We start from the raw sequence: 18846 nt of genomic DNA on the forward strand, positions 1-18846 counted from the left end.
TATATACATATACAGACATACACACACACACCCATTGTTTAATACTTTTCCATGATTAATGCTGCCTGGCCTGGGGGTATCTCCTAATCATAGAGGGCTGTTTGTCTTTAGTCTTTATACATTGCACATGAAAGAAAGATGTTTGCTCTCCAGAATAACTATGCATAATGTATGGGGCTGACAATGGAAAGTAGGTGGCTCTTGCCCTGGGGGCACTCAAAATTCAGTGTCCCACAGTACACCAACACCAATGCACAGTTAGAAGAAACGGGGATTCAGCAGCCATGATGGCTCACCAGGGATGCAACTGTTTACCACAAACTGTTAGAAAGTGAGTTAGTAAAGTTTTTACATTGGCCAATGACATGAGTAAATCAGGTATAAAGGTGCTGCGAATAGTAACCTTACCCTACTGTATTGATTAGGTATGAGTAGCAATAAAACATACTTTCTAAGGCCTCCCTGTCTTAATAAAAAAAGAAGGGACGTAAGCCAGCTGCCCCTTTGTCAGCACACCCAGGTAGCAAAAAACTTTGAAGCCCAACCTTTTTCCATTCCACTTGACAGAGGTTACCTCTCTTCTACACTCCGTATAAAATAAAATAAATCGGCAGACACTGAACGGTTGGTAAGGTGGATGAGTCTGACGGCAGCATTTATGATAATTTTTGTTAATAGCTCAGGTACTCCAGTATGCATTTTTAAGGTTTAACTCCTGAGTTTAGTGTCACTTATAGGCATTCCTATTATCACAGGAAACATCTGTTTAACTGCCACTAGAGGGAGGCATTGGATTACTAATGTGTAGACTTGTAAGCACAATAACATCAAGGGGAATAGCAGATCCATGAAAGATGTCATCTGTTGCTATGGGCTGCAGCTCTATCTTCCTGCTCCAGTAGCATTAAATAAAGCATCCAGAGAAACCTTGATTGGAGCAATATATTTCCTTAGTACACAGGAATGGATTAGAAACACAGTACAGCAAAGATCATTTCCCATCAAAGCAACCTTTGTGAAATTAAAACCGAACAGTCACAAAACTATTCAATAAGGTTTTTTTCTCATTTCACAAATCCATAGATAGTCATTTACCACCAATTAATCCCTTTACCTTTGCAACAGCACATTTAAGTCAATTGTAACTCACCATCCTGGAAGACACGTTCCACATTAAGCCCATAGGTGGCACAAGTTTCATAGTAAGTGCATCGCTTGAGGTCATTGGAAAGCTTTCGTGCACGGGAATCATCTATTACACGGGGGTTAGTGCAACTGATGGCATCTGGAAATATAAAATAAAAAAACTAAGAAAACCTTGTACAAACTAAGGGTTCATGCATGGACTCTCATATTGCCCAGCACCAACTGTTCACTACAGTGTCCAATGTGCCCAGTAGAAATATGTTAAAGTAATAGAAATACAATTGTGAAAGGTTACCTCAATGGTCCCCCGGTGTGACCTCTCCCCCTTTAGGTTATACCAATTTAAAGCAATACAGAAAACAAAAAAATTGAGTTTTGGTGAGAGGTATGACACCAACGCTTATTTCTATTAGTATAAAAAGTATTTATTCTACATATATCAAATATAAAAACAGGTTTACAAATTCATTGAATACAACCTAGATCAAAGACATCCTAGGCCAAAATATAAAACCAATTGCGTCCTAACTCTCCATGTATTCACTCCAATTCATATTGTACTTTGGAATGAGCTTTTAGCTCTTCATTTACAGGGTCTGAGGATCCTCTACAGGAACAAAGTCTTATTAAAGGAGAACTATGAGGTGAGTGCTTTTCACTCACCTCATAGTTCTAGCCGACCTGTGACAATGAGACTGTCACAGGATGACTCATTAGATCGGGAGGTGAGCGAACACATACCGGCGTTCGCTCACCTCTCGATCCTGTCACGGCTCTGTGCCGTGACAGGGGAGTGGCTGGATTCCCCCCTCCCTGCTCCGCCAGCGCTGACAGGCGGAACGGACGGAGGAGGCGGGTACAGCTGGCTCTGCCTCTAGATAGGCAGAGCCAGCTGTCAGTCACGCAGCTGGGCGGATCCCGACACAATTGTCAGGATCCACTTCAGCTTCGACGTATCAGTATACCGCGAGTAGCAGCTCGCGGTATACTGCGGCGTCTCAGTATAGCTGTAGCTCGCGGTATACTGAGCCTAGGGTGACGGGAGGACGCTAGTTTGTGTCCTCCCGCTACCCTAAGGAGAACTATGGGGAAAAGCCTTAACCCCATAGTTCTCCTTTAAGAATTGAAATGGTGTGATTCTTTATGGGTACAGCCCACCTTTATGGAGCCCCTCCTGAAAAAAATATTGGGGCAATGTGCCTGGGAGGAGTAAAGATTTTTTAAAGGATTAGGCCAGTTACATGCATGGAAGGACAGACATGTTATCCTTAACTTTTGGAGTTATGTCAGCAGACTGAGAATCTTCATGTAACAATTCATTAAACAAGGATAAGGTACATTCTTCTTTATCCTCAGCTGAATGTACCGGAGTCCTTTGTGTATTGAGTCCGCTAACGTGGCTGAAATTTTCCCCATAAACTCAGACATTAAAGCAGATAATGTCTCCCTGGATAATACAAAGTTGGGGAGTCACTACTGAAGGTGCAAAGGCAGACTTTGAAGAGTGATGCAACAGTTATCCAGGGGACAGTGTTTCAGGCTATCAGTGTCAGTTTTTTTTTTTTTTTTGGAGGAACACAACAAACTACCCTGGAACTGTTAGTTGATCAGAAGCTGCCTATACCTACAGGACCGCTGACATGTCAGCAAGGCTAAGAAGTTTTGCACGCGCTCTGAAAAATGGCATGTGCAGTATGACAACCTAAAGGGAGGGAGCACAGACTCTAGGGCGCACAGGCACACAGTGAGTGGACTGCTCATAGAGAGCCAGTAGGCTGCCTGTTGGGCATCACTAAAATGCATAGTTAAAATAAATGTGTACTGTGCTGCATGTCAAAGTATTCTGTACAGCCAGTGAGTTACACACATTTCCCCCACAGCACAAGTAACACGTTTAGTGCAGTTTCTGATTAACCAGTTCATCTTCCTGGCTCAGTAATACAGCCATCTATGTTACCTATCCACTTTCCCATCAGCACTTTCACCTTCAGCCAATGAGCAGGGAGCTGAATTCAGAAACAGTAACTCTAACCCAGGAAGCAGTAATGTTAAACCAGAAAACAGCAGGATGATCTTAATACAGAGGCATGTGTATCACAAAAAGTGCTGCTCAAAATCAAAAATCCCTTATGGGCAATACATGTAAATATACACATTTATAGAGAAATGTATAATAAAGTCTACACAGATATTGGAAAGGGATTACCTTTCTTTGGCTCTCAATTTTTTGTGGCATGGATTCCACATGTTCACATCATGCACATTCTGCAGATTTGTACGCTAAACCTGCTGCAAATCTCCCCTTGTACCTGATCCCAAAGGTGTTCTTTTGCATTCTGATGCAGTGACTGACCAACAATCTGTGTGTCTCAGCAAAAATCAAGATTCATCAAACCAGGTTAAATTTTTCCAGTCATTAGCTGTCCAGTGTTGGTAAGCTTGTGCCCACTGCAGCCTCAGCTTTTTGTTCTTGGCTGACAGGAGTGAAACTCCATGTGGTCTTTCGCTATTGTAGCCTGTCAACCTCAATGTTTAAAGGAGAACTATGAGGTGAGTGCTTTTCCCTCACCTCATAGTTCTAGCCGACCTGTGACAATGAGACTGTCACAGGTCGGCTCAGTAGATCGGGAAGTGAGCGAACACATACCTGCGTTCGCTCACTTCTCGATTCTGTCACGGCCCTCTGCCGTGACAGGGGAGGGGCTGGATTCCCCCCTCCCCGCTCCGATCCTCCAGCACTGACTGGCGGAACGGACGGGGAAGGGGGCCGGGTACAGCTGGCTCTGCCTCTAGATAGGCAGAGCCAGCTGTCACTCACACAGCTGGGCGGATCCAGACATAATTGTCGGGATCCACTTCAGCTGTGGCGTCGCAGTATACCGCGAGTTGTAGCTTGCGGTATACTGAGCTTAGGGTGACGGGAGGACGCTAGTTTGTGTCATCCCGTTACCCGAAGAAGAACTATGGGGAAAAGCCCTAACCCCATAGTTCTCCTTTAACGCACCTGAGAACCTTTCTGTTCGCCACAGTTGTAAAGAGTGGTTATATAAGTTACACTAGTCTCTCTGTTCTTTCTTGAACCAGACCTCTGATTAACATACAATCCATTTTGTAAAGTGATGCGCAAACTGTTGGCGCTATATAAATCCTGTATTATAATAATAATATAATCATGAACAAGCCAAACTTTTCTACCTTTAACCCTTCATTAGGGCAGAGGGTGGTCCCACCTAGTTTCCAACTGATCTGCCAGCACATTATAGACAGGGTTAATTATGGTGCAGACCACTCTGCCCACCCTACTCAAGACCCTTCCTTATCAATTACACACAATGGACAAAAAAATATTTTTGTAGTTTTAAATAAAAGAGCAAGTACAATGGTGAGCAACCATTTTTGAAGCTGTGCTATGTGAATGGGAACACATACCACATATAAAAGAGGTGTTATCCCAATTCAGCTGTACATACACTTTAATCAGTTTGCAAACACAGATTGTAATGTAGTTAGATGTATGTCCAGTAGAGGGGGCTATGTGCACACATTTGGAAATCAAGCACAGAGCATTGCACAGATAAACAGCTGATTTGTGGGTGCTGGTTTTACTCACCCTGAGTTCCCACCAGGACCATGGGGATCTCATTGGTGTTGCGGTAGTTGGCAAGGCGGCTGTAGTAGTGATAGACTGTCTGGAAACTGATCTCATCCTCCAGGCTGAAGACAAAGATCACAGCATCCACCCACATAGCAAACTAAAGAAAATAAAACATTATCCAGAGCAAAATAAAATTAGAAATAAGACTAGAACATGAGGTGCGTACATATGGCCCTGAGAAGAAGAAGATAAGGAAGAAGATAAATGTGCTAGGTCTAAATCCATTTATAATAAGGAATATGAATCACACATAAAGGACCAATCCAAGAAAGAAGGGAAATTATTGAATTGATGATGCTATTCAGGAAATTATGCGGCTGTGCTATCAAATTCTGCAGTCTATGTCCCCTAAAGATTCCTCTGTGGATTTTTGAGCCATACACTGTTTAACCCCTTCATGACTGAGGCCCTTTTTTCCATTTTTGCACCCATGTTATATTCCACATTTTAGGCCTGAAAATGACGTAAAACCCCCCAACATTATATATTTTCTGAATGCCAAGACCCTATAGAATAAAATGGTGGTAGTTGAAAATTTTTATGTTGCGCAATATTAGCGCAACTCCTTATTAAACCCCAAAATTTAGTGACAAATTTAATTAAATGCCCCAAAACACAAAGTTTTGTTTTCTGCGCTAAAAATTTGTACATGGTGGAGCTTTTGTCTCCCATACAAGTCTGTCACAACATTAATTCATACCCTAAACCTACCCACTATTCTTGATTAATACTAAAACCAAAGCCTTCATTGGAACCTAACCCCTGAACTGGTTCTATATATTTCATATTTACTATATGCAATCAGCAAGTAGAGTTCTAGGATCTGCTTTCTGCAAGTGGAGTCACATTTAGAGACAGAGCAGCTACTACTGGACTGTTCTGTTAGAAATCACAGAGTGCTCTGAAAACACAGCGTCATAGAAGCAACTTGCAGTTAATTATTTATGAAGTGAAGTGAAGGTTTTTTTAAAGGTGGCAAAAATAGTGACAAAAGGTCAGTTTATAAACTTGTAAATAATCAAGCATTGTAAACATTAAAGGTTTAAAATGTATTGCTGCCAATTTTTTTTCTTTTAATTGTGTGGAAGTGTTAGAATTGGTCAGTTTTTACTGCTCTGATTCGGATGATTTCCTCTCACTTCCTGTTCTGCTAGCAACATTGTTACTAGAACAGGAAGTTAGGGGAAATATTTCCAGCAGGGCAATAGACAGCAATGTCGTTTTCTTTAGAGTAGGGGACGGTTAGAACTCCCATCACCTTTTTATTGCTGTCTCCATCTATACCATAGATTTCCCCTTGCTTTCTGTCCAGGTTACAATGTTGTCACCCGTACAGGAAGTGAGGGTAAATCTCTTACAATAAACCTCAGCCAGCAATAAAACCATGGAATATAGATTTCAATCCCTTCCCAATAAGGAGAAAAAACATTGCAGTGGCAGTTTAAATAAAACTGAAGCGCCCCTTTAACGTAGCTGTGCATCTAAACGTGAAGGTCAGCCATTTAACATCTTGATAATATTCTTTTTAAACCCAAAATCTTATAAGACAAACCCGTGTCGGGATAACTACCCAAATAAGTATTTATCGACTATAAATAATGACAATCTACAAATATAAGTTTTCATCAAAACTAAATAGAATAAGAATGTTTTACAGTGTCTTTAAGCAGCACTTCAGCACCATCTTCGACCAAGCTATGGATATTATTCTGTGTTGAAAAACCTTTATCTCTCACAAATATCTATCACTGAATTGAATGTTTCCTATAGGCAGCAGTGGGGGCAGAATGCGTATAAACGGTTTCTTTACAAATGATCAAGGATGTGCAAAATTAGGCAGCACAGAGACTCTATTGGGCAGCCACCAGAAGTGCAGGCTCAGGATCACTCATTTCCAGACCATCAGGCTTTCAGTCAGGTAGGTTGCCTGATATACTAAAGAATTGCCAGGACCAAAAACAAAAGCCCTGGTCAGGTAAGCTATGGCACTAGATTTTCAATCAGGTAAAAAATTTTTTGTTTATGAGCCAGATGTGTTTAGCAGTAGTGAGGAAAAACAAGCATGAAAGTTCACTTGACGTGGAGACATCTTACTTGTGCTTCGGGCGGTCCACCTTCATCACGGATGAGTAGGAGGTAGCTCTGTCCATCAACTACAATCTCCTTCTTGAATCTCCCACCTGTCACAGACATTAATGTTAGTCAGTGTCACAAACCGTCAAGCTTATAGGGGAATGTATGGATGGAAGGAGAGACAGAAGGAAACTGGATCTTGCTTGTAAAAGACTTTCATGCACAGGAGCTGGCCAAACACATGGTGAGGACAAGTAACATGTAGGCCAGAATGGCACTTGGCACGGACACCTCCATTCACCTTTAGTTAAAGGACCACTAAATAAACTAATTCATGTAAAATGTTTCCAATGAATGACTAACATTTCGGAAGTTTAAGAAAATGAAGACGGTATACTTGGGGGAAAGTATTTCCTGCCCAATGTCATATAAGATATCTACCAAGTGTCATTTTTGGTGCCTACAGAGGTTGGTACTTTTACATACAGAACTGTGAATACTATCAGCAGCTCTTTAATGTAATACAGCCTTTTGTTATTGTATACTGATCTTTTAACTCCGCTTTTGTTTTCTATGGGCAATTAATGCAATGCAGATCTCTGCCAGTTTTCTGAAGGCATTTCTTTATTGCAGATTTTCTTTTTGGTGGCGCTGGCTGAGTGTGCTTATTGGGCATCATTTATACATGGATCGTTAAAGCCTTGCTCTCCATTCTATGAATGGCCCTGGAAGCTGCAAAAGCTCTGTATACACTAGGGCCATACAGTAGCTCACCAGATGTGCTCTCCTGTAGCAGGATATCCTTTCACAAACAATATCCATGTGGTTAGTATTCTACAATATAAATGAATAAACTGTGCCAGAGCCCCACAAGCAGGGCAGAGCTGCATTTCATAAATGGTTCGCCAGACCCCTGATATTTAGTAAAATGCCAAATGGTAGTGTGGTTTATACCAAAAAACAATGTTTGACTCTGCAGCACTGCTCTGAACAGGCGACTCATATAACACATGGTGTAACACAGGATGAAAAAGTCACCACAGGACAATGTGAATCTTGATGAATGAGAAGATGGCACAACAGTACAACAAACCCACCCATATACCCCAACAAACGGGCCTCACCTGAGGACAACACAAAGAAACGCAGGGGGCTACATGTAAAAGCCTAATGATATTACCATACCCTATCTTCCACTACACATATGAAAAGAATAAAATACACACTCCTTGCGATCCCAGTTACTTTATAGTGAATGGTGTCTGCAATCATTATTATTATAAAATAAATAATATTGAATAATTACAAAAGCTTGTTATTAAAGCTATGGACAATCAAATATTTATAAATTATAAGCAGTAAATAAGCTTAAAGACAAACACTAACTGATTTCTTCAGTTATTACATCCTCAAAGTATACCGCAGAGTGCTAGGGCCCAACTCTAACAACTTCACTGCTTCGCTTGTGCCTTTTGAGGGTGAATAGCTCCACAGCATCTGAAGCTATGTAGATTAGTGAATATTTATTTTAAAGCTTATTTCCTGCTTATTAAGAATGTGTAAATATTTGAATATTTTTAGCCTGGCCGCAGTTCTACTTTAAGCGTGAATAATAATAGCAGATGAAAAGGTTAAAGCTATCCACATATGCCCTGATGCATATCATGGTAGGATGGCTTGCCAAAATTCTTTTGCACCTTTACACAGACTCAGAATGCTGATTTACCTAACTGAAGGCTGCGGGTCACACATGGACAAATGCTACAAGAAGTACCTTTGTCCACTGAAAAATAGATGTTGGTAAAACTCAATGAATGATTTCCCACTTGACAAATGTGCTTTATCAATAAGATTAACGTTTCCGGGCAGAAAAATATGCCCCTGAGTTCAATTCTTACTATTTAATAATGTATTCTGTAAATTGTTTATTTAAATCATTTTAAATAGGAAAAAAATGTATTTAATACAATAACTTTGTCAATCTTATAGAGCATTTAGCAGTACTCTGAGAATGTGCAGCTCACCAACAAATTATTCATGAAAGTGATTTTAAAATGTTGGCAATTATGTTTGTCCACAAATTTCTATTTATTCTCTCACCAGAGAAGTATTTGTGTTTACAAAGAGAAAGGATATATAGACATATTATGGATCTAGTGCTGGCTATATCCGACTAGCTGCATGGCTGTACAAAACATATGCTTTAGATATCTTAATTTAGAAAGAACACTGGACCTTCTGGACTGCATTATACTCCAGCAGCTACAATGCGCTGCTAAAAAAGTATATTCCTGTGGGTGCAATTGAGCCCTGTACATGGAAAATGTGCATAATTTTGGAAATTCCCTCCATGGTGGATCTTGTGTGGGAGAGACCCTGCTGTAGCCACCTACACAGAAGGCATGTCACAGCTGCAGAATGGAATGCCAAATCCTATAGGCCAGCTTTCATTGTCCACAAAAAAACAGGAAACAGAGAGCCAACAGGCACAAGGAAAAACAACTAAGCTAAATTGGATAGGAGGGTGGCCAGAGGCACAAAGGGGAATGATAAAAAGCAACATCAAGTCACTAACAGCAGCTTATCAAAATTAAGATCAATAAGGGCTCATTCACAACACACAGCTTGCGTCATTGTGTACATAACAAGTGCATGCTGCTGTGCGGTGTAAATGCACACTGATGTCCGCTGCAATTCATTTCTAAAACATATTGCAGTGCTTGCTTTTTTAAAATAAAACTTCTATGTAATTCTTATACATTGTGATGTGTTACTCACGTCAGCATGCGCTGCACAAAAATTCAAAATGTCCTACTTTTTTTTTTCTCCAAAGCATATCAACATAGCTGGTTGGTTGAGTTGGTGTAAACCAGGGGTCTCAAAGTACTGGCCAGTGAGCCAACTCCGGGCCGCAAATCGGTACTGTGTAGACTGCAGCCAGTTGACAAGTCAAGCACACGGTCACAAGCGGCGTTACCTGACTTGCGGGAGCAGCTACACGGTCTCCATCTGTGTCGGATGCAGCCCGCATAGCTGCTCCTGTTGTTGCTGGCACTCAGATCCTTTCGGCCAGCGTTCTGACAGTATTCACTGATCGCTGGCCATATGGATGGATTAGTAAGGTCTGCACCAGACCTCAGTAATAAACCACTGGATCACCAGGGATTGTGCCTCCTTCCCTGCAAAGATGTAAGCAGGTGAGGGGGCTCACGGGGGGAGGGGGAGCGTATTAATTTATGTGTGCGGGTGGGGATAGGAGAGTATATTATTTTAAGTGTACATGTACACCTCATGTATTGGTATGTGATACAATTAGAGGCAGTTAGAAAACAATCACTCTCCCTGGATGCACAATCAATGCATCCAGGGATAATGATTGATTCCTAACTGCCTCTAATTGCAAAAGAAGGTAAATGGAATTTGTCCAAAAAAATCAAACTGTTGCAAGTATAAAGCGCAGGCAGCTAGAGGTGTCTGTATATACGTTCAGAAGACTCCAAGACCCTACTTTTGCAGATGAATGCCAGGCTGTTCTGACAGGTGAAGCTTCAGCACTTCCTTACAGTGCGCATACTTTTGCCCACCCCTTCCTGCCTCCTGCACATTTCTATTGGCCAGTAGGAGAGCCTAACGTAGGGATGAACCAATAGGACAGTATTCAGCTGTAAACGCACGGTCTGAAGTGTCTTCTCTAAATTATGGCAAGAACTCCCCCTAACAAGGGCTGTTCCCATATTTCTCTCATGATAGCTTCCTTGTAAGAATCTATTGTTGCTTATTCAAGATATTCAAACTTTGTTTAAACTAGCTGTCATGATGCAAGTTTAAACAGAAGGAAAGATGTGTCTATAGAAGCATTCTGAAGACAGATTCAGAAGTGCCACCTTGGATAGATCTCATACATACAAGCTCACAGGTTGCTTGCCCATTACAGGGGGGGTGGCACTAAACAGTGGGAAGTGCATGGAAACTGTACTTAGCTGTATAGCTCAATAGAACAACACATTTAGCAATGCAATATCAATTTTGAAAGCAGACAGCATCTTGTCCGGTTTTAATATTTTCCTAGAGGGACTGTTCAGTCTATAAGAGAACCTCAATGTCATACGAGGGTTACACAGACATGGGACAGCTTTTGCATGCTAAAAAATAAAAAGAAAGCCAATAAAAAGGAATCTTTCCATTTTAAATGATACGGATGTAGGTACTACACTTACAATTTTCTCTGACTCAGTTGTGCGAATAGGTTAAATTGCATGTGTAGCTTCACTCCCCTGAGGTGTCTGAAACATGCACAGTGCTAGTTATGCTGGACTGCCATTTACATTCATGTCAGGGATTCCAGCAGCTAACAAAGGAGTGTCAAGAGTCATCCATAGCAACCAACAAAATTTGGGCTGGGCCGAAAATATAACTTGGGAGTGAAGTATTGAAAGAAAAAAAAAGTGTTAAAAAGTAATAGAAAAACCTGAAGTTGAGAAAAGCAAATGGAAGTGCAACACCAATAATTGGAGAGTCCAAAAAATGTATTTGTTAATCCATGATTGGGAGAACACAAGGTATAACAGCCAACACGTCTCAAAGATTGAAACAGTCCCGCTTCACAACAGGGCTTAGAAAGCTGTGTGCAAATAAGTGGCAGGACTATAAAAACTTCAAGAGTTCTAGAGATAAGCATTCAGTTTAGTGCTTCAGAGGTCAGTGATGCAAACCAGCCAATTTATTTTAAAAGTAGTTAAAATAAATCTGGATTTTCCACATGTAAGTATAAGATAATTGCCTTCCTCTTCATCTTGGTGCTTTCCTAAACTTTTCAGTAATATACAAGGTGCTTGTGAATTGCTATCCTGAATTGCATTAAGACACTAGGCCGAACAGGCCTTTGTTAATTATGTGCTCTATTTTTTTCCTGTATTTTTGTACTACAACTTTAAAAAAGAAAATAAAGATTATTTAAAAAAAAAAAAATCTTTCAGTAAGTATCATCCCACATCTGTGTCTCCATCTCACAAGGAATGGATCATTAGTGTAGTAGGAGCAGAGCTGGCACCAGACACTGACGAAGAAAGGGGAAACTGTAATGAGGGGACACGTCATTACAACAGAACTCCCAAATAAATAATAACCCATTTAAAGATAAACTAAAAAGCAGCTTTTGTTGTAATATTATTCATCAGCCTGGAGCTATACACCAAAGGACTTCTTTATTACCACTAGATGTCCTCAGTCTCTCAAACTGAATGACAGCCAGCATCATTCAACCCACTTCCCCTGAGTCTAGGCCAGGTCACAATATGACCATGAGCCTAGGACTAGACAGTGAATGAAAAGATATGCAGTAGTGAGCTATTCAATCTGTCACTCTCCTTTTTCCCCCGCTATCGGGATCAACACAAGTGACTTGCTCCTTGTGCTGCCTTTTCTCTCTCCCACTCTTAAAGTGACAATAAAGTTAAAAAAAAATTCCCTCCCCCCCCCCATGTTAATGTTAGCACTTACCTTAAATGATGTCTCTTATTCCGATCTTCTTTTTCTTTCCCCATGTTTTCATCTGTCCCTCCAGCGGTGCGGCGGCTCTCCGATCCAGCGCTGACTGCTCTGTCTCTCTGATCCAGCGGTGTTTGCATGCGGGTGCACGCGTCCATACACTTACCTTGCGTCTCTGCTCGTCTCCCGGCCGAGAATCCGAACTGTGAATGCGCAAGCCCCAAATGCATTTGCGGCCGCCCGAACAGTTTCGTTTTCTCGGGCGGGAACGCGCAAAGAAAAAAAGGTAAGTTTAAAACGCTGTTTTAGCGGGTTTTTTTAAAACGGTTTGCCTATATCTACTGCTTGATAGCAGTAGATATAGGCAAACACACGGGAGGGTTTAGAACCCCTTTAAGTTCTGGTGTACAGTGGACCTTAAATCTGAATTGATTCCAGTTTTAAATATTAGGGACTGCAATATGGATGATATATAGAGGGAAAATCAGTAGTTTCAGGAAGTCATTGCCTCCTCATGTCTCTTTTAGATGCTGCCTAAGTAGTAGACAGCTTAGAACACATCATTATGGTGCTCAGATATAAAAATGAACCTTTTGGAACTGAGGGGAAATAAAAGCCACAAGGACTATCTCATAGAAAACAGATCACAGTAGGCAATAGACAACTGCACCTTGACTGTAAGGCCTATGGCACACCAGTAATCCTATTGCTGGTGGCAACTTGCTAGTGACAGGATTGCTACAGTGGGCAAAGAAACCCATCTCCTGCTTCTACGGGTTCAATGGCCTAAAGACCAGAACAGCAAAGCATTGCTCCAATGCTATAAAAACATGTAGGTTCTTCCTTTCACTGTTTTGCTACAAGCCAGGATGTGGCAGGTTTTAAATTCAATTCTGTGCCATCAGGAGGCAGACATGTATGAAATGTAGAGTAAGTGAATGGGCTGTTGTGCATGTCTTCCAAACATTCTAAAAACGGACTAACAGAGGTCTATCATTCAAGCTGCTTAATAAACACATTGCTTGAGAAACATTACTCAATAACCTTCAATATATGTACGATTCAACAGCAAAGGTTACTTGTTTCAAGCAGAAGCAGCAACACCTCATTAAACTAATGTACAGGTACTTAGTGGTGTTCCAAACAGCCGAGCAGTGACCGCAAGAATTCTACTGCTGTATTTTAAAGGTTTGATAAAAGATCTCCAGTAGGCTTCTCTAGACATACACTTCCCTAGTGACAGAGAGGGCTTCCTCTAGCTTTACAGCCCACTTTCTCTCACTGGTCCCCACAGCAGCAATGCTGTCAGAAAAGGTGACATGGAGCTGGCTGAAAGGATGCCGTAACCCTTACTAATCTCTTGAGAAATAGCAGTTCTTTACAGAAGAGCTGCCACCTCTTGCAAGAGAGAATAACAAAAAGGACATCTCCCCAGCTGCAGGGTGCCATTACCTTACATGAAGCCGAAACTGAACAGAAGAATCAAGATATTGAGAATATATCCCAACTGCTAAGACTTACACTGACACTCAAAATATCTGTCTATACAGTATATAAAAGCTGGATCTAATTAAAAGAGGACCAATTACCTCTCATTCTCAGTGGTACCATATACGACCAATACAAACTCAGATGCAGACATTAACTAAATGTAGCACATATCATTGGTCCCAAGGGGAGAACCATCATTGGCATACATATACATAAAAATAAAATACATACATACATATAATGCACACAGTTTAACGCTATACACTCTCTACGCCTCTACATTGTTAAGACAACCAAGATAATGCTAAGGTAGCCAGGAAGATATACTTGGAATGAAAATGTCATTGTGATGAGCCAGAGACATAACGGTAACATACAAACATAAAAGTAGGGTAGACAGCAAGTCAAAGCCTAGAACATGCAGATATAGACTGGAAAGACAAAACAAAAAGATAGCATGAAATGGACTGAGGTTAAAGTGCAAAGGTAAGAGCAAAAGAAAAAGAAATGGGGTGCAATAGAAAGAAATTACCTAAATCAGCCAGGGACAATAGGAGACAGCTAAAGGCCTCATTCACACACAACGCAAGCAAAATTGTATATTGCGTATATACGAGTGTCTATGCGTATATGCGTGCACTATTTGCATTCCCAGAATGCATCATTCCTAATGGAAATTTTAATGAACTGTACGCATATACGCACAAACATGCGTATTCGCATAAAATACGCAGAAATACGCTGCCCGGACGCATCTCGGTTCCATTCTGTTTTTGCGCATATATACGCTACGCAAATATACGGCTCCATACGCGGCTATGTGTATGGAGGCATTTATTTGCATATGGTACAATACGCACGTACACGCGCGGCAGTGTGAATGAGGCCTAACACAGGCAGGGACGACAGAAGACAGCCTGGCAGGGATAGACAGGCACAACAGGCAACAGCCTGAGACAGGGACAGGCAGGCAGGCACAACAGCAGACAGCTTGACACAGGCAGAGGCAACAGGAGACAGACCAAGACAGGAGACAGACCAAGACAGGAGACAGCCTGAAAAATGTAGTGACAACGGGCGGCAGCCTGAGACAGGCAGGGACAGTGGGCGACAGCCTGGGACAGGCAGGGACAACGGGCGACAGCCTGGGACAGGCAGGGACAGTGGGCGACAGTCTGGGACAGGCAGGGACAGTGGGCGACAGCCTGGGACAGGCAGGGACAGTGGGCGACAGCCTGGGACAGGCAGGGACAGTGGGCGACAGCCTGGGACAGTGGGCGACAGCCTGGGACAGGCAGGGACAACAGGTGACAGCATTGTTACGTAGAATACACACCAACAAGCTTGAAAGAGGTTAAAAAGTCTAGGATTGAATGCACAGACACTAACAAAGGTAGAATATTATAGAAAGCAGGGAACCGTGATAGACAGACAAAGACTAAGCTAAAGAGGCTAAACTGTGTCACACAAAAAGGAAAAGAGCAAACGGAGACAACACAGAAATGAAACCTCTGGCTATGTAGTAAATAGGTGAATCAGTGTTCTGATATTGCTACTACAGAAAGATAAGATTTGCGCACAGCTGAAGAAACACTTCAAGTTTGCAACAATGATACACATACTGATGCTGGGAAGAACCTCTCCAGAAGTGTAACGAGTGACATGCACATCCACAAACTTACTGCTAGAAAAGTGATGAAGCTTGCTCACGACCAATTCTAATGTAGCATTTCAGTACTACAGGATACATCTAAACCAGCTCGTAACACGCAGACATCCAGACCATACTCATTAAACTTTATTCACAGCCCTACCCCAAGACCTCTCCTTTGTAGAGATAGGATTCAGAACTTCAGACACCATTCCCAAGTACACTTTGTAACATTAGACAAATGATGCTTCTATATGACACAAAGTCTAGTGGGCAACATCAGGAAAACACAGGGAGTGTGATGAGAGTAACCCAAACTAAGAGATGCAAAGGAAAAACAGAATAGAGAGATGAAGAAACACAGAAAAGGAGTCAACTCTACGTCAGATATCTCAGCCGCCTCTCTTTGTCTCCTCAGCTTGTAGAGAATGTATATTTACCTGCATCCATATCTGCAAAGAACCAACGGGACAGGCAGTGAGGTAAAGAAGGAGCTTAGACAGTCAAAGACCAGGCAAGGATGCACCATATACAAGATAAGAAAGGCTGAAAGCTTCCCGGTACACCTCTTACATGACAGGCAGAGCAGATAAATCTCAAGACAGTAGGGAAAAACTAGAGACATTCTGTTATTGTACAAAGGGAAACACAGCCACATCTAACTGAAAAACTCTGACCAGCATAGTTCTAGGGCAAGGAAAAGGTGCACGATTAAGAAAACGTGTTGTTAGGATTTTAATAGAACATAATAGGTTATACAGTATTTAAAGCAGATAGATGATTTTCTTAATTATACTATACTGTATCCTGGTCTCATCTTAGGCCAAAAAAGCATTTGGTATACATTTGGAAGACAATGGACATGGGCTTAAAATGTGTAGATGAGCTGGTCGTGCAAGTTTCTTGTGGATACAAATGTATCACTTCTTATTATACAGAAATATCATATTCTCTACAAAACATAAACGAGGGTGAAGTGTACAGGCTACACATACCTTCTGGGGATTCTTCTTGAACATAAGTACCCGTCAGGTACCGATGTACCAAAGCCGACTTCCCACTTGCTAGATTGCCTACAATGCCCTAAGAAAAACAAGAAAACAAACAGAAATTCATAAGAGAACAGCATCGGGAAATGTTAAGTCCAAACTCCAGGCAGATATAAAAGACACAAATCAATGTAGCTTTGCATTCAGTTATAAATCCTCCTTACATGTATTTTTGTTATCAGCCTCTTGCAATCCTGGAAACAGCAGAACTGAGACTGGGAGGAGCAAGAATGAAAGCCAATCAGGTGTAATGCATGTATATGTGCAGACAAGGACATAATGGTAGGAGACAGCAAAGTGAGCAGAAAGATGACCTCATCAGTCTGCTAGAACTAAATTACTCAATAGTAAGTAGTGTTGTGTGATGGTGTGGTGGAAACAGTATACAAGCAGCACGATCTTGGTTTTCCCATTTGTGTTTTCTATGCAATGATCCGCTTTTGATTAGAAAGCTGCTTGCATGAGAATCTTGCATATTATATTTTTGTACTTCGATTATTGGGTAGAAGACCATACAAAGAGATGTCAAAATTCCCTTTTACTGATAACGATGTAATTTTGTATATACAAGAGATCTTTTCCTTTGCTGAGAGGTAATTTGGTGTCACTAACTAGGTAGCATACAGTGCATAAGCACCAATCAATGCTCAAACAAGCAGATCACACTAAACAAACCACTACAGGCACCCATCCAATCCCTAAAAACACAAGAGGATGACAGCCAGGATGCAGAGCCTGGGAGCAATAGAACAAAGGAACAGGACAGTTCAGGAACAACATGAATGTGAACGTCGTGTAGAAGAGGCATGAGCGGGTTGGTTTGTTGTCTGTAACAAGCAATTAGTGCTTATTTTATTCATAATTGTTTGGTAAATGGTAATTTTTATAACAGTGAATCTGTAACATTTGGGGGAAAAGCAAAGTTCAATCTCTGGGATTTCATGCTTTGGTCATACTTCTTGACAGGTGACTCGTCCTATTTGAACTGTGCAGGAAGGAGATAAAGCTTACTGCTATACAGGGGATTGAAATAGGGGGCCACCATTGCCGATTTGGTTTTGGTGCCATTTTTAGGCCTGTCATTGTGATCCACACTTCACAAATGTCATTGACCTGACCATGACAACCCAGGAGCTTACATCTTTACAGTATATCTAAAGGCCCCATTAAAAGATTTCCCTCCTGTTGCTGTTGTGGTTTGAATTCAGAGGTCTGGGCCCAAAAACGCCAGAATTCACCGTTCTAATTCCACCTCCCACTGCAAATCAATGTATGTACCAGGTGAAGGCTGCAGTGTGCTCCGACTTCTCAAACGATACTTCTGCAATCAGACGCACAAGACCGGTATCCATAAAATCCAAAAATTTAGGGCCGGTTCACACCACAGAGTCTGCGGCCTCTTGAAGGCACTGGAACGCAAGTGGGGTGACTCCCTGCGTTCAGGGGCGGGAGGGGGCGTGGCGATGCATTGAAGTCAATGGCACCGCAGCTATGCCACCCCGTCCACAGTGCGATCGCCCGCACCCAGAACACAGGCACAATAGTGTCTGCGTTCCGGTCCAGTGCGATCTGCAAAAATAGTGCTTGTAGTTGGCTGCTAGACCGGATTAAGGGGAGTATATTTTCTTTTTTGTTTTGTCCCTAGACCAAAATGAGCACTTAACCCTTGCAGTAATCCTTGGGTAGTCCCACTGCAAGAGTTAATTTAAAAAAAATTCCAGGAGTTCTTTATAGAAGTAGCTTTTCTAACAAAAAAACCTGAAAGGGGTCCCAAACCACTCTATCGAAAAACTAATAAATAAAATGGCTTGAGATATGCTTTAAAAGCCAAGGCAACAATCAGCAATTGTATTTCTGTCCACACATGTTCACTTTAAGTGGCCCATAAAAGAGAGATTACCACTTCCAGAAAGAAAGAGGAAAACCTGTCCACACCCTCACCTCCCGAATAGAAGGGGTCTCACAGCTCAGAACCCCCCACTGAGGAACTATAGGAACCGTAACTAAGCCCCTCCAAGACTACAGCTAATCAGATAGCTTCTCATCTGCACCGGCAGACCTCGGAAACCCAGGGAAAACTACAGTGGTCCAGCTGTTTTTGTCACAGGCCTCTATGGAATCAGCTCTTTGCTTTGGCTTCGAGACTGTATGACTTGCTTCAAAATCCTGCAACATTATGTCAGCTTTTCCAACTACAAGTCATGAAATAGCGCAAGAAAGGCTGTGCAACGGCGAGAATGTGTAATTCTTTACAGATGTAACAAGGGAACGTGTTGCAAAAAGGCCTACATAAA

At 41.7% G+C, this 18846-nt stretch overlaps 1 protein-coding gene across 9 annotated transcripts in view; it reads right to left on the reverse strand.

The window, feature by feature from the left end:
* Positions 1-18846, reverse strand: part of AGAP1 (ArfGAP with GTPase domain, ankyrin repeat and PH domain 1) — a 382012-nt gene that overhangs the window by 144879 nt on the left and 218287 nt on the right. For 5 of the 9 annotated variants that reach the window (XM_018558278.1, XM_018558276.1, XM_018558277.1 and 2 more), the window contains 5 exons: positions 16499-16586; positions 15944-15955; positions 6896-6981; positions 4757-4898; positions 1151-1285 (listed from right to left, as the gene is read on the reverse strand). In XM_018558278.1, coding sequence (XP_018413780.1) covers positions 1151-1285; positions 4757-4898; positions 6896-6981; positions 15944-15955; positions 16499-16586 — 463 coding nt within the window. The remainder of the gene's footprint in view (positions 1-1150; positions 1286-4756; positions 4899-6895; positions 6982-15943; positions 15956-16498; positions 16587-18846) is intronic. The other 4 variants (XM_018558280.1, XM_018558279.1, XM_018558275.1 and 1 more) reach the window with 1 other exon arrangement.

The sequence above is a fragment of the Nanorana parkeri genome, unplaced genomic scaffold (genome assembly GCF_000935625.1).
Source record: "Nanorana parkeri isolate BGI_ZX_2015 unplaced genomic scaffold, ASM93562v1 scaffold329, whole genome shotgun sequence".
Classification (NCBI taxonomy): domain Eukaryota; kingdom Metazoa; phylum Chordata; class Amphibia; order Anura; family Dicroglossidae; genus Nanorana; species Nanorana parkeri.